The sequence below is a fragment of the Trachurus japonicus genome, chromosome 17, assembly GCF_045865225.1.
Source record: "Trachurus japonicus isolate A0001 chromosome 17, Traja_1.0".
Taxonomy (NCBI): domain Eukaryota; kingdom Metazoa; phylum Chordata; class Actinopteri; order Carangiformes; family Carangidae; genus Trachurus; species Trachurus japonicus.
Window position 1 is genome coordinate 31,485,612 of NC_140923.1, and position 14,031 is coordinate 31,499,642.

Below are 14,031 nucleotides of genomic sequence, written 5' to 3' on the forward strand. Positions count from 1 at the left end.
AGTCCCTCCTCTGCTTTGTGGAGATTAGCTGTGTCACAAGGGAGGTGGAGCAGGCAGGTGCACCCCAGAGAAAAATAATTGCATTGTGGGAAATGTACAATTTAAAGTTGTGTTGTTTTTAGTTTAGACAAAAGAGATCTCAGCATCTACTGCTTGAAATGAGGGTTTTTTTTTTTTATGTGTGTGATTTTGTTCAACAGTCGCAGGCTTATCATTTTGTGTCCACACACCTTTAGTATATATATAAATTAACACAGGAACACATGTAATACAACAGTGTGTGTGTGTGTGTGTTATTCTATTTTATATCCAATCCAATCACCAGGCTGCCTCTCCATCCTCTTCACTGAAACATCTTCATCACCACCTCCACCCTCGCATTTCTTCCTGCGGGCGCTACTTTCAGCACCGGACAGCTCCTGTCGTTTCCCACGCTCCGCCCACCTCCGGCAGACAGGCAGTGAGAAACAACCACACACACCGCTGGGCGACACTTCAAGTGGCCTATTAGGGTCTTATTGGGAGGGACGGAACTTCAGGAACAATTTGCTACGTCCCTCGTCATCCTCCTCGTCTCACATGGATTTCTCCGAGGAGGAGTAAGAAGAAAAAAAAGAAGACACGGTGAGCACTCGGTTCTCACGCCGCTGCCTGTGAATGGATTGCGGACCGATCAGGAGTCAGTGTTGTTTTGTCACGAGTTAAAGGACTGTAGAGAGTCTGGGCAGGTGTTTGGATCAGATGCTGGTGTTGTGAAGAAACAGGGAGGAAGAAAGTCTCGGGTAAAACGATGCGCTGGATGAGAAGTGGGAATCTGTCATCGCTCTCAGCTTGATGATGATGATGATGATGGGTGTGAGATCCAGGGCTTTCCGTGGTGTGAGGCGTTAGAGAGTGGCTTTGGTTATGCTCGCCACACTTTGCCAACTGTCCACGGTGTGATCCCTGCGCCTGTGAAGAGGAACCATGGCTCTCCTGGTGGTCCCGCTGCTCCTGCACACCGGGCTCGTCCTGGGATCCAACTACGGCTACGTGGAGTGGTCCGACAATGACAGAGACGACAAGAACCCGCCGGTCTTCAGCACCCAAAACATCAACAACAGGGAGCCGCCCCACCACCACCACCACCACCACCACCACCACCTCCACCCGACCTACTCCTCGCTGCCATCCACCGAGCGCGCCGTGGTGGCGCACAAAATCGAGGAGGATCTGCCCAGGGTGGTGACGGCTTTCCTGCACACCGGGGACTCCTCGGCGCTGAGGCAGGTCAACTGTTCCCGGAGGTACGAGCTGAGCAGCCTGCGAGGCGGCCTGCACGTCGCCTCGCACTACTCCCTGCACAGCATCCTGGACACCGTAGCGCACGCCACAAACTTCCTCAACATGATCCTGCAGGCCAACAGGTCCCGGGAGCAGACCCTGAGCAGGGACATCCACTGGTACCACGCGCTGGTGCAGAGCATCCTCGAGGGGGATCCCAAAATCCACAGGGCTGTGGTGACCTTCCACACCACGGACGCGCCGAAGCCGGGGCCGCACGTTTTCCTCCAGGCGACCAGAACCGAGAAGGAGGTGGTGCTGCAGGACCTGTCCAGCACCGCGCACCGCCGCCTGGGGAGCCGGGGCCCGGAGTCCGACTGGTTTAATGAGTTTAGGGACGGGAGGAGACCGCACTCGCACAGAAGAGTCCCGGAGGCGTGGGGCGCCAAGAGTGGAAGTTACGTTTTGGACAAAAACCAGATCAAGTGGTCTGCGCCCTATCTGGAGTGTGAGCACGGGGCGTTTGTGCCTTATTGGCTGCTCACCTTGTCTGCAGGCTTCTACGGACTCAAGAGCAACTCTGCACCAGAGTTCAGGTGAGAGGGAGTGAATATTTCAGTCATTCTCTGTCAGAAACATGTTTACATATTTAATGTATTAAGGTATTCCATAGTTTTTACACTGTAAATTTATACCTGAAAACTTTCCAAAGGGAGGTTAAGTCCATCAATCATTTTTAGACCTCGAAGGCCATTGAGGGTAAACCCTCATTTCCAATGACGTCGAGAGCACATACAATCAAAACAACAATCACATAACAGTTGCATTAATCATAATAATACAAATCAAACAGCAGTCACATAAAGCACGATCACGCATTATTAACAATTTTAGGATTATTTTTGAAGCAGTTACATTCAGAAGCGTGCATATTTATTTTTAAACTGGCCCAGGGTAACAAATGAGTTCATTTTCTGAGATCGTTGTAGAGAGTTCCAGGTGTGAGCAGCAGAAAAACTGAATGCAGTTCTACCGACAGCTGAGTCTGTCCGGGGAACCTGGAGGGTTTTTAAATAATCATTTGAGCGTGTTGGGTAAATTTGAGATGGCCAGTTCAATAAATTACTAAGGTATGGTGATGTGATGAAGACTATAGATAAAAAAAAAGTAGTAATGTATCTCTCTTCTGATTGATAAAGGTGCCCATCCTACTTTCTTATACAGTGTGCAGTGATGGGTGGAATGGGTGGAATTAAAATCCATCATTAAAAAACACTCCAGCCATTAACAAAGTCAACTATTAGCTACAGCTATTGAAAGTACCTCATATTGATTGACAGTAATGCACTGAGACTTTATGTAAATATGAAACCTGCTGAACTGAAGCCTGAATGCAAGAAGCAGATGGTGTAAAAGCCGCTTCACAGACACAGGTAGACCTTTCTCATTTAATATGCTCGCCTGTCAAAGCACAGCTGTGCCTCTCCACGGCTGTATCCTGCAATCTAATGAACAACTGCAGGCTTTACTGTAGCTATACACAGTTGTGTTTGGTGGTGGATGAACTGATACCAGCTGGCTTTTGTGTGTGTGTCTCTGACAGTGTGTGTGTGTGTGTGTGTGTGTGTGTGTGTGTGTAATGCAGCATAAAAACACCCAAGGATCTCATATTTCAAGGCTCCAGTCCAAGAAGGTCCCAAAAAGATCAATTAAATCATGAATAAACAATGTAGGATCAACAGCTGCAGGATGGGGCCACTCTCAGGTACACTTAACTCTCACATCAGTCTAGAGCTGGATCACACAAGATGTTCAGTGGTATCACATAACCTCTGTAGTAAATCTCAGGAAAGAGATTTCCTCCTGACACCATCACTTTGTCAACTGCTTGAGAAATAAACTCCACTTCAAACAATCTCATAAATCATTGTACTTATGCCTCGGGTGAAAATGTTTAGTAAAAATCTACCTTAGCTGCCACTGCTGCACAAATAGGACAAAAATGAATATGTATGACGTTTTATCTGGAGGAACAGACCTGAGTGTTGCTCAGAGGTTTACAGGCAGCAGCCGTGCGAGCGATTTGGGCCTGTGGTTGGCAAGCATCCACACACACTGTGGCTGTGTCCCTGAGCAAAGTGCTGCATCACTACCTGCTCCAGGGACAGTCACAGTATCTATATATCTTTGTATGATGAGGATGAGTGTGGAGTTACCGCAGAAGCCGTTCGATCAGGATCATTTTGGTTCTCAGTTTTAGCTTGCTCAGGAATCCAACAGACATTTATTGCAGCAGCTCAGGAACTAAGTCTCTCTGATGGAGAGCAGCTTCAGTAACAACTCACAAACTCAGCCTGTGATGTTCTGTTCATCATAAATGACTTACTGCCTGTCTGGTCTGTCTGAAACCATTGACGCATCATCATCACTGTCTAACAAGTTGAGAGAAATGGCAGCTCTGCGCGTGTCAGATGCCTTAAGGCGACTGATATTGTTGACCGTCATTAAAGTAATCTAGCAAATGGATTCATAATTAATTATTAAACCAGTCAAGTTGGGCCAAAGAAGTTTTAATTTAGTATTTTAAAGAGTGGTGACATTTTAAAGTTGACAGAGTGGTGATAGAGAGGCACTTTAATTTGTGCATTAAATCTCATGAGAACAGAGCGGGTCAATAAATACAGTATAAATATATATGCTTGTTAACAGAATCCTTGACTAAAAATTAAAAGGTGATTTGCTGCACAGCTTTCAGCTATAGCATAGCATGTGGTTTTTACCAGTGGTTGGAATTTGCTCACTTGTGGATCCATGCAGGCTTAGCAGCTGTTGTGATTATGTTCACAGCACTCTTAGTTGGCTCAAAGGTGTGAAAGCTCATTTTAACCTTGGGAAGTGGAGTTGAACAAGTTCAATTTCAAATTCAAACTTCCTAACTTTTTTTTTTTTTCTTTAGCTTTCACATATCAGATTGTAAAAAAGTTCTAAAGGTTCAATGGATGATGATTCAACACATCCATGTCCAAAGCAGCACAGCAAACTCTGTCCACCGCTGAAGCCAGTGTAACCTACAGTTGAAAGTCAGAATCCAGTAAGTGGCATCGTTTTGTGACATCAGAATTTGCTTTCATGCTAAAGTAAGATTCGACACTTGGTTGTGAATTCAGCAGAGGGAGCTGAGGAAGAAGTCAAGTTGGAGCGGCATAGTGTATGGTGGTAATTCAAGACCAGCAAGTCAGCATGAAAGATGCACTCTCTAATTGAGTGTACAGATTGCCTGCAACTACACAACCCGATGCATGCTGCTTTTCCGCCTCGTTCTGCTTCCCGTAATACAAGTTGTGGGCTGCAACCTTTCTGTGGTTATTCCCACTCATCTCCTGCCTGTGATGACATTGCTAAAAATAGGAAGTTGGTTGGCTCTGGACAGAAAAGCGTAAGCTAGTGTAGATGATAGAATCAGTTCCACCATGTTGTACTCCTTCCACCTCAAAGCAACCTCTTTCTCATCTCTTTCCTCCTTTTTCTGACCGTCTTTCCAGGCCAGACTGAGAGGAGAATGAAGAGCGACCTCTCTTTTCAAAAAGTGAGGGCCTCTAAATTTAAATGACAGTTACAGATTTGAAGCATGATCATGAAATAAGAAAGGGGGATTAGATCTGTCAGCTTGAAGCACGCTTAAAGGTGTGAAAAGATCCATTTAGGGAAAGAAAAATCACACTTAGCCTCCATCAGCTTCATATTAAGACTGGATTTTACAGTATAACACAAAAGAGCATATAGCACGTTGTCAAGTTGAGTCAGTTGAAGTTAATACTAATGCTATCTAATTGGATCTGTGGATTTTTCTGGAGAAAAAGATGACCACAAGGAGTCAGGGATTCAGGCAGGTTCGGTGGTCGTTGATTCAGAAGTCGGGTCAAAACCAGAGAATCTGAACTCTTAGGCAAAGGTACAGAAACCTGTCAGGCCAAACTCAGGGAATGAGGAACACATAACACAGTCTCTCTCTCACACACACACACACACACACACAGACAGGGAAACACTCAAAGGAAGGCAAAGATGCTGGGTCGCTTACGACTACTCGACAGGACAATGTGGCGCAGGAGGAATGGGGAGAAGAGTTTATATACATGAGGGAGACAACGAGACACAGGTGAAACACATTAGGGCGGGGAGCACAATCACAAGAGACTAGACAGGAACACGGGAGTAAAGCAAGAGACAAGAGAACTAAACTACAACAGAGACTTGACAAATCCTCAATGTATAGCTACGTACATCTGGAGAGTAAGGTAAAGGGAGTCTGTTTCTGTCTGTGATGTGTCATAAAAGTAAAAAACATAATACTCAAAGTCAAAAAGATAAAAGTCAAATGTATGAGATCCAAGTCTGTATTCAGACTTACTAAGTCAGAATTAATGGTGTAGCAAATGGAGGGATGGATGGATAAAATAAATTATGAAAAGAAAAAAAAACTTGAGAACCCATAATGATTTAAACCAATCAAGTCAGATTTTTTTGGGCAGATATGGGCCTCCATACGAGCTAATGGGAGGATTAATTACAACATCAGCCTTGCGCTACAGGGACAGGAAGAACAGGCTCTTTCACTACCAGACTTGAGATATGGCCTTGCATTTGTCTCTGCAATCTCTCCCCAATTCAGGCAATGACTGAATATTATACCAAATGTCACTTAAACAGGCAGCTGTAGAAGAAACCATTACGTTTTCCATTATTTTTTGACATTGGATGATGAACACCGCTACATTTAGACATGACATATTAGAGATTACTGGCAACACCAGTAATATTTTCATAGTTTTTAAAATGTTGTGTTGCCTTACATGAGTCTCAGATCCCAACATCTATTATATCTCTCTGCTAACTGCTTTCAATAGATACCAAGCCTTGACCTAAACACACCGGAGCGGACACACAAATGCACATTCTATCACTCACAGGTATCAACACGTTTTCCTCCCTCCCTCTCTCTCTTTCTGTCTGGTGGCTGCAGAAGAGTAGGTGGCCAAAGCCTTTCCCATGGTTGTTTGTTCCACCTCCCAGCAGGCAGATGGAGGTAACGGGTGTCAGGATCATCCAATCGCCACAAAACCATGAGGGAGGGAGAGACACAGGGAGAGAGAGATTTTGCATGTGAATGTACAGCTGGCACACCGACAAAACAGGCAGGAGAGGGAATAAATCAAAGAAGCCCAAATTTGCTTCATGTGTCTGTGTAAAGACCAGCGGCATGGAGAGAGGTGTGCGTCGGGTTTGGTGTTTCACAGTGGGGTGAATGGCAGCGGCTGAAGTGAACTTAGCTCCACTGGACAGTTTTCCTCTGCTGCTGTATTGCAGTCACATCCCTGAGCAGTAGTTAAAGCAGAAGTAAGCGGAATGTTTGTGTTAATATAAGTCTTAAATAGTTCCGACGGCAATCACTTATATAGAGTGTTTGGTCTGAAACACGGTTCTGTCAGTCACTCTGCTCTGCTGTCAGCGGAGGAGAAAACTTTCCTTGTATCCTACAACCTTTATCCAATGAGGAGAGAGAACGGCACAAAGGGGCGGTCCTCTCTGTGTGTGCAGACAAGGGATGCACATGAATGTGGTGACGTAGGGACGAGGGCGGGGACTGCTAACTCCATCGGCTGATAGGAAGTTAGCCAAAACGACCGGATCACTTACTTCTGCTTCAACCTTATTCACTTCACAGTTTCAATCTGTGATGGTCCGCTGCTGCACAGACCAACAGTTTTCATGTGCAAAAAACTGCATCAAATTCTTGCAGAAAGAGAGAGAAAATTGACTTCTCTCTCATATGGTGGGAAAACAACACACTGCCTGTTTAATTACTGTCTTTGAAACACTGGACTGGAACAAACGGCAAGAAAAGCTGCTAACAGAGATATCTACACTGGCCACAGATATTTGGAAAGTACAGTTAATAAGTATGAGGATAATCCTGAAGTGATATTTTTGATTATTGTCAATAGTATTAAAAAGGAAGGAGAAACTTGATGTTGTCTTTCTGTCCCTTTTGACCAATACAATACAATGGTTCTGCTCTTTAAGTATAGTAGTCTAACCCGGTTTATGAACATTTCAACATTGATTCTTTCCTTTTTCTTCACCCTTTCTCTCTCTGTTTCTTCATTACTCTTTTCTGTCACTCTTAATTTCTTTCCCACTCTCAATCTATTTCACTCATTCCTCTCTGTTTTCCCCTGCTTCTTTCACTTTTGACCTTCCTCCCCCTGAACATCACTCTCCCTGTTCTGTTTAATTTTGCTCTTTCCTTCCCCACCTCCTCCTCCTCCCTCTCTCCCCCACACATCTTGCTTAATCCTCAACAATTTTGTCACCGTCTCCCCTCTTGTTCTCTCTCTCTCACTTGTCACTTCTACAAAATGACTGTCCCTCATGTCTTCCACCTTCCTTCCTCCTCTGTTTTGCTTCTTATATTCCCATCAAATGTATTTCTGTTCTCCTTTTGTTGTCACAATCTACTGATTCTGTATCCCTCAATCATTTCCATCATTTTCTCTCTGTTTCCTTCCACTCTTTGGTCTGTACCTCCATTTGCTTCTTTCACTCCTTTCCCTGTGACAGGGGTGTCGTTCGTGTGGACGTGAACCTGCAGGATGTGGACATTGACCAGTGCTCCAACAGTGGCTGGTTCGCTGGGACTCACCGCTGTAACGTCACCAGTATGGAAGTGAGTCTACTCTACAATTAGTAAATAATTAGAAATTTCTCTCATTCTGTCTGTCTGATATGTCAGTTCTTGTCTTAAATGAATGAAATGAATGTATTTCACTCTTGCATTCGCACACACACATTGTTCAGTCCCTTTGCTACATCCTCACTACACTGAAACATGAGGAAGAAAGATGCTCTGAAACAGTACTAATAGTATAACATAGCAGTCACTCACTGTAATGCTGCGTGTCGCTCCATGTACTTCTATACTCACACTTTGAGTGCATAAGTGTGTTCACACTGACGAGTACAGCAACATGCAGTTCACTGTAAGTATGTGTAATGGAGTGAAGTGATGGACACTTCTCACCCTCAACAGCCGCCATCTTGGCCATGTAGAGCAGACTGATGAAACTGAAACTGAACTGATGAAAACAGAGACTGAGGAAGTTGGATACTGTTGAGGGGGCGACACAGAAGCTAATGGTTTGGTGAGATTTACATGATAAAACAACTTGTCTGGTTTTTGGAGAAGATGGTGGTTTGGGTTAAAGTAAGTGCTCTCTGAGATGCTTTTGTCGTAACGATAACAATAGTAAACTGAGACTGTCCTCCTAAAGAAAAAAGAAAAAGGACCCCATAAGGTTGTTGTGCAGCAAGTTGTTAGGATTTATTAGGCTATGTTTTGTTGCGAGGTGACATCTAGGCCGAATTCCGATTCTCCCCTTAGCCCTATCCCTTGGCCCTAACCCTTCGTTTTGCGCGTTCACGTGAAGTGGTAGGGGTGTCCCAATTCTGGTTCAGACGAGGGTTAGGGGGAAGGGGTAGGGCTATCTCGCCCTCGAAACGGAGATTTTTCAGGGGCACACTACGGACCGAGGGCTATGGCAAGTTTCCCAGAATGCATCTTGCGGCAACCGGCAGCTGATTTATTTCTCACTGCGCTGTTATTACGTCATTTTGTTAAGTTTTAATATTTTTTCATGCGAGAAAGTAGCTGTTTAGATCCCCAATGTGCGGCCGGTTTATCCACATGAGGCTGTTTAGACGTTTGCTCCGATGTTTTTCGGAGAAGTGAAGCTCCACGGTGGAGCCTCCACCTGTGGAGCAGATCAACGGCTCGTCACGGAGACACCACCCCGACCTCGTCCCGGTAGAAAAGACGACCGCTAATTAACTTACCCGCAGGGTTGTAAAGGTTTACCGCCGCATAATTACATTCTTTTTAGGAGATAAATGCTCGTCTCATTGATGAAATGTAACAATTGTCGCATTAATTTGTTTGAATTAAAAGTGAAGCTTCATGTGATTTGGAAGCAGCACTGCCTGGGGGATCTGTAGCCTACACAGAAATCACCACATTTACATCAATAAATAAATGTTTTACAATGAACCGATCAGTCTTCTTTAAATTTTATTTTATTTTATTAAGTTAACGTGGTTCTGAATAGAGGATTTGTGGCAAAAGCTCGTCACGTCTGCTTATGTGAAAGCCAGCAGAGACGACTGATGATGCATGTGATTGTTGAAGTGGTGTCCCAATTCGTAGGGGTTGACTTTCAACCCTACTCCGTGTAGCTCCGTTTCAAGGGCAAGGGTTAAGGGCTAGGGGTAGGGCTAGGGGGAGGGGTAGGGATGAAAAATAGAATCGGAATTGGGCCCTAGTGACTGAGGTAGAAGTGTGGTGACTTAAAGAGCGACTGAACGTGATGAAATGGGATAGGTGGATGGATGGACGGACGGATGGACGGACAGAGGGATGGATGGACGGACGGATGGATGGATGGATAGATGGATGGATGGATGGACGGACAGATGGATGGACGGATGGACAGAGGGATGGATGGATGGATGGATGGATGGATGATGGATGGATGGATGGATGGACGGACGGACAGATGGATGGATGGATGAGACGGACAGATGGATGGATTGACGGATGGATGGGTGGATAGATGGATGGATAGATGGACGGACAGATGGATGGATGGATGGATGGACGGACAGATGGATGGATGGACGGACAGATGGACGGATGGATGGATGGATGGGTCGATAAAACAAAGGACTTCAGGGCATGAGAGTGAAGTACGATTCCCATTAAATTAGAAGTTGGAGCTTTCATTGTCAACTATGCAATTACTGTAGTAACTTTCGGTAGTGTGGCGTGTTTATTACAGTAACCATAACAACTAAAGTCTAGTATGCATGCCGCTGTAGGTGTGCTCCTATGGGTTGTATCAGACCTATATCCTTGTCGGAGGTGGAGAACTTGCTGTAATAAACACATAGAATTTGGGGGATGGATATTTAAATGGAAAACAGCTTCGACCTACATGTGGCGCTGGAGATGAAGATCACAGTATCACCACAGTGAGTCGGGGTCTTCCTCTGGACACCATGACGATCTTCACCAAATGACATGCCAATCCAGCCAGCAGGTGTGTGTGTGTGTGTGTGTGTGTGTGTGTGTGTGTGTGTGTGTGTGTGTGTGTGTGTGTGTGTGTGTGTGTGTGTGTGTGTGTGTGTGTCCTCTCCATGGCTTTACCTTTGCGGCTGCTGTGTTGGAACTGGCAGCAGCCATACATCATGTTTTGTCACTTTCCAGGGTGATAGAGAGAGTGAGAGCAAGGAGATAGATCAGTTTGTCTGTTAGAGTGTGTGTGTGTGTGTGTGTGCGTGTGCGTGTGCGTGTGCGTGTGTGTGTGTGTGGCTCTGTCCATGTGTGGGCTTGTCTGTGCGTTCACTACCTCGCTCATGTCAGTGCCAATGCGTTAGTTTTGTGTGATGTATGGCAGGAAGCCGGGCCGACTCCAGCAGGGGAGAGTGGCTGCTCAGGCTTGCATGGCATGTCGTTGGCCATGTGATGTATAATAAATGCAGTGTAATGGATTGCAGCAAGATGTAGTGAATAATTGACCATGCTCTTTGTCTGTGTGCCAACCCCGCCCCACCCACCCACCCCTCCCCCCACACGGTCTGTTGTGGTGTTTGGGGAGGGGGTCTACAGAAGGAGACACAGGAGGTCTCAATGTTCGTTTTGATCTGTTGTGTTGTTTCTTCAGTTTTTTTCCCCCTCCATTTTTATAAGCGACTCTCTCATGGCTGATGCCTGATTCAAACTGAGCGGAGCCGCTGATAGTCCCGCTGTATTGGCTGTGTGTGCAGATGGCGTGCGTCTTTCTATCATCATCACAGTGGTGGGCAGAGACAGGCTTTTAGCTACCGCAGCCATTTGACGGAAATGCTCCAAATTATAGCTGCGTGTCCTATGCTTATGAGGGTTTTTAATTTGCCAAGCTTTAAGTTTTTAAACTTTTTAAACAGCTTTTGTGCTGTAAATAAACTTCGACTTAACATTTGGCCGAGCAGGAGTCAGCGGTTCAGTGCCGTCTTGAATCAGCGGTGTAATTTGTCTTAACTTGTAGGAATGTGCGAAACAGGATTAAAAGTTTGAAAAACACTATAGAAGAGAAACTTTATAAACATTCATTACAAATGTTTTGTTAGAGGGGACAATTATTGACAATGAAACAATGCATTCATAATAATGTCATCAATCTTGTCCTTTACAGTAGTATTGGATTATTTCATAGAGTAATGAAATGATCAGTTGGAACACACTGTTTGCTCAGTCACAAAGATCAGGGCAGTTCAGCAGAGGGTGCATCTTCTGTGTGGAAACAGAGGCAACAAGATATGTGAGTTTTTGTTTTATAAAGCTATAAAACAACAAAACAGCTAGTGACATCAGCATGTATACGTGTTCACAACGACAAAGCAACGCAAACAGTGGTTCCCAACATTTTCCAAATCTTAAAAATCTCAAAAAAGTCGGCGGCCATATTTGCACATGCAGGCCAAGTATAATCCTTTCACAGAGCACTTTGTTGTAATGGTAATGATGAAACATTCAGGACTCAACTGAAAGCTTGACAAGCTGACAATGTTTGACAAGGAGAGATCACTTGTAGATTCACCACCTGTCTCCCAACACTTGGGAAGCTACACTTTAATGGACTATTCTTTAAAGTGATAGTTCACCCAAAATTCAAATTTTACTCAATATCTACTCACCCTCATGTCGACTAAGGGCTGGGAGAAGTTTCAGAGTCCTCCGTGCCTTCTCTGAGTTACAGCGGGGCTCCGTGCAGCACTGCATGTCCATATGACGGTTGCGAACAGAGGTCACTTTTCTTCATCCAAAAAGACACACCAAAAAACATCCAAATACCTCCATAGTGCTCGAGATTTGGACGGCCCAAGAGCAGTGCTGGGAGCTTCCGCTACAAACAAGCTTAAAATATAGACTTATTTAATTTTTTCGGAACAATTTCTCATGTTGGGGCTTCAATACAAGAGGGACAATTACAGACGAGCAGTATGGAGGTATTTGGATCTGAACTATTCTGAACTACAGTAGGGATTTGGAGTTCTCGGGTTGTCGTCCCTCCGCTTCGCGTTGGGCCGAACAACGCCCCTTAGCCGTGGTATAATGAGCATAATATACCACAGCCTGTCGTGATATATTGCTTAAATATATATCAGGGGTCGCGTTAACCGAATATTTTCCGGAAAAATTTTGAGGCCATCCGTCATTTTGACAGATTGCAATTCACACCCATGGCGGTCTGGCCATGTGCATTTATTTACAATGAAGCCAGCAGATAATGGTGGATAACGATATATAACATATACAATGTCACGAAGTCACTACGGTGAGAATTAGATTTTTAAAAAAACTCACAGCTGGCTGGTGCGCTTTCAGTCGAAAATGCTGTAGTACCTCCTCCAGGCCTGTGTGGAGCGTGTGTGGCGCTGTAGCGCTGCCACACATAAACACCAACAACAGAGAAGAAGACAGAAAGCTTCCCCGCAGACTCCAAACTCCAAACATTATAATAAGTGCATTAAAAGTTGACCGGCAGGGCAGTCGTATCGGTGCAAATATGACGACCGATAATTAACGGGCGAGATTCAGCTGCAGTGTCCGAGGGAGCGACAGTCAGCTGTTGTTAAGTTACGTCCATAAGCGGCGTTCACACCGAACGCGATAGACGCGAATATAATCGCGCCAGACGCTTCATTCGCACCGCTTGGTCATTTTGGATCATTCGCGTCCATCGCGTCATTCGCGCTAGACGCTCCGCCCGTTCATTTGAAAACCGGTGATCTCAACCTGCTCTCTTTCCACGTCGATCGTGGCTCATATCACCACCGTTGCTGCACTGTACTACTGCTGTACAAGTCTCAGAAACACCAGAAAACCACCCGCCGTCGTGTCTGGGTTCACTGTGTGTGTGTGTGTGTGTGTGTGTGTGTGTGTGTGTGTGTGTGTGTGTTTTTTTGTTCACTCTGTGTAGAAGACGGCAGCGGTGCCCACACACAGCTCAAATACAATTAGCTTCTCCTTCACGTTGTTCTGAGTGTAAACAACCGTACAGAGAAGTGACGTCGTCGGCTTGAACTCGTCGCTGATTGGATGTCACGGCGCGATGCCGCCTGAAAAGTTCAATATTTTCAACTTTATTCGCGCCGCTCTAGACGCTTCAAACGCGCCGCTTCATTCGCGCCGCGTCTCATCGCACCAGACGCTCCATTCGCGCCGCCTCCGCCTGAATCGCGTGTCATCGCGCCATTTACATTGATTTTCAATGTAGAGTTGCCGCTCCATTCGCGTCTATCGCGTTCGGTGTGAACGCCGCTATAGACTGTTGCTAGGCTACATAGCGGTGTGTCTCGGTACAGGTAGAGCGGTGGGAGTATGACGTCATCGTTTCACACACTCGCCGCACACAACTCTTCTAAAGGTAACGCTAAGCCTTCCTTTAATGTGTTGTGCCCGCCGTGGCATTGTTTATAACACTTGAAGCTGAGTGGGGTTTTGTCCTGTCTGAATTAATGCTGCATCTGGCTGTGTGGTTTAGTAGGCTAGCAGTTGTTTCAGTGATGCTGCGTGCGTGAGAGAGAGAGAGAGAGGGAGAGGGAGAGGGCTGTAACTTTCAGACACCGCCAGTGCACTATGCGGCGTCTATGTGAAAGGTATAACACATGGAT

At 45.4% G+C, this 14,031-nt stretch overlaps 1 protein-coding gene across 1 annotated transcript in view; it reads left to right on the plus strand.

The window, feature by feature from the left end:
- Positions 1 to 451: 451 nt before the first annotated feature.
- The window catches only part of gpr158b (G protein-coupled receptor 158b), an 83,078-nt gene continuing 69,498 nt past the window's right edge, over positions 452 to 14,031 (plus strand). Inside the window, exons 1-2 of the mRNA XM_085805100.1 lie at positions 452 to 1,859; positions 7,885 to 7,990. Coding sequence (XP_085661226.1) covers positions 967 to 1,859; positions 7,885 to 7,990 — 999 coding nt within the window. The 5' untranslated portion in view covers positions 452 to 966. The remainder of the gene's footprint in view (positions 1,860 to 7,884; positions 7,991 to 14,031) is intronic.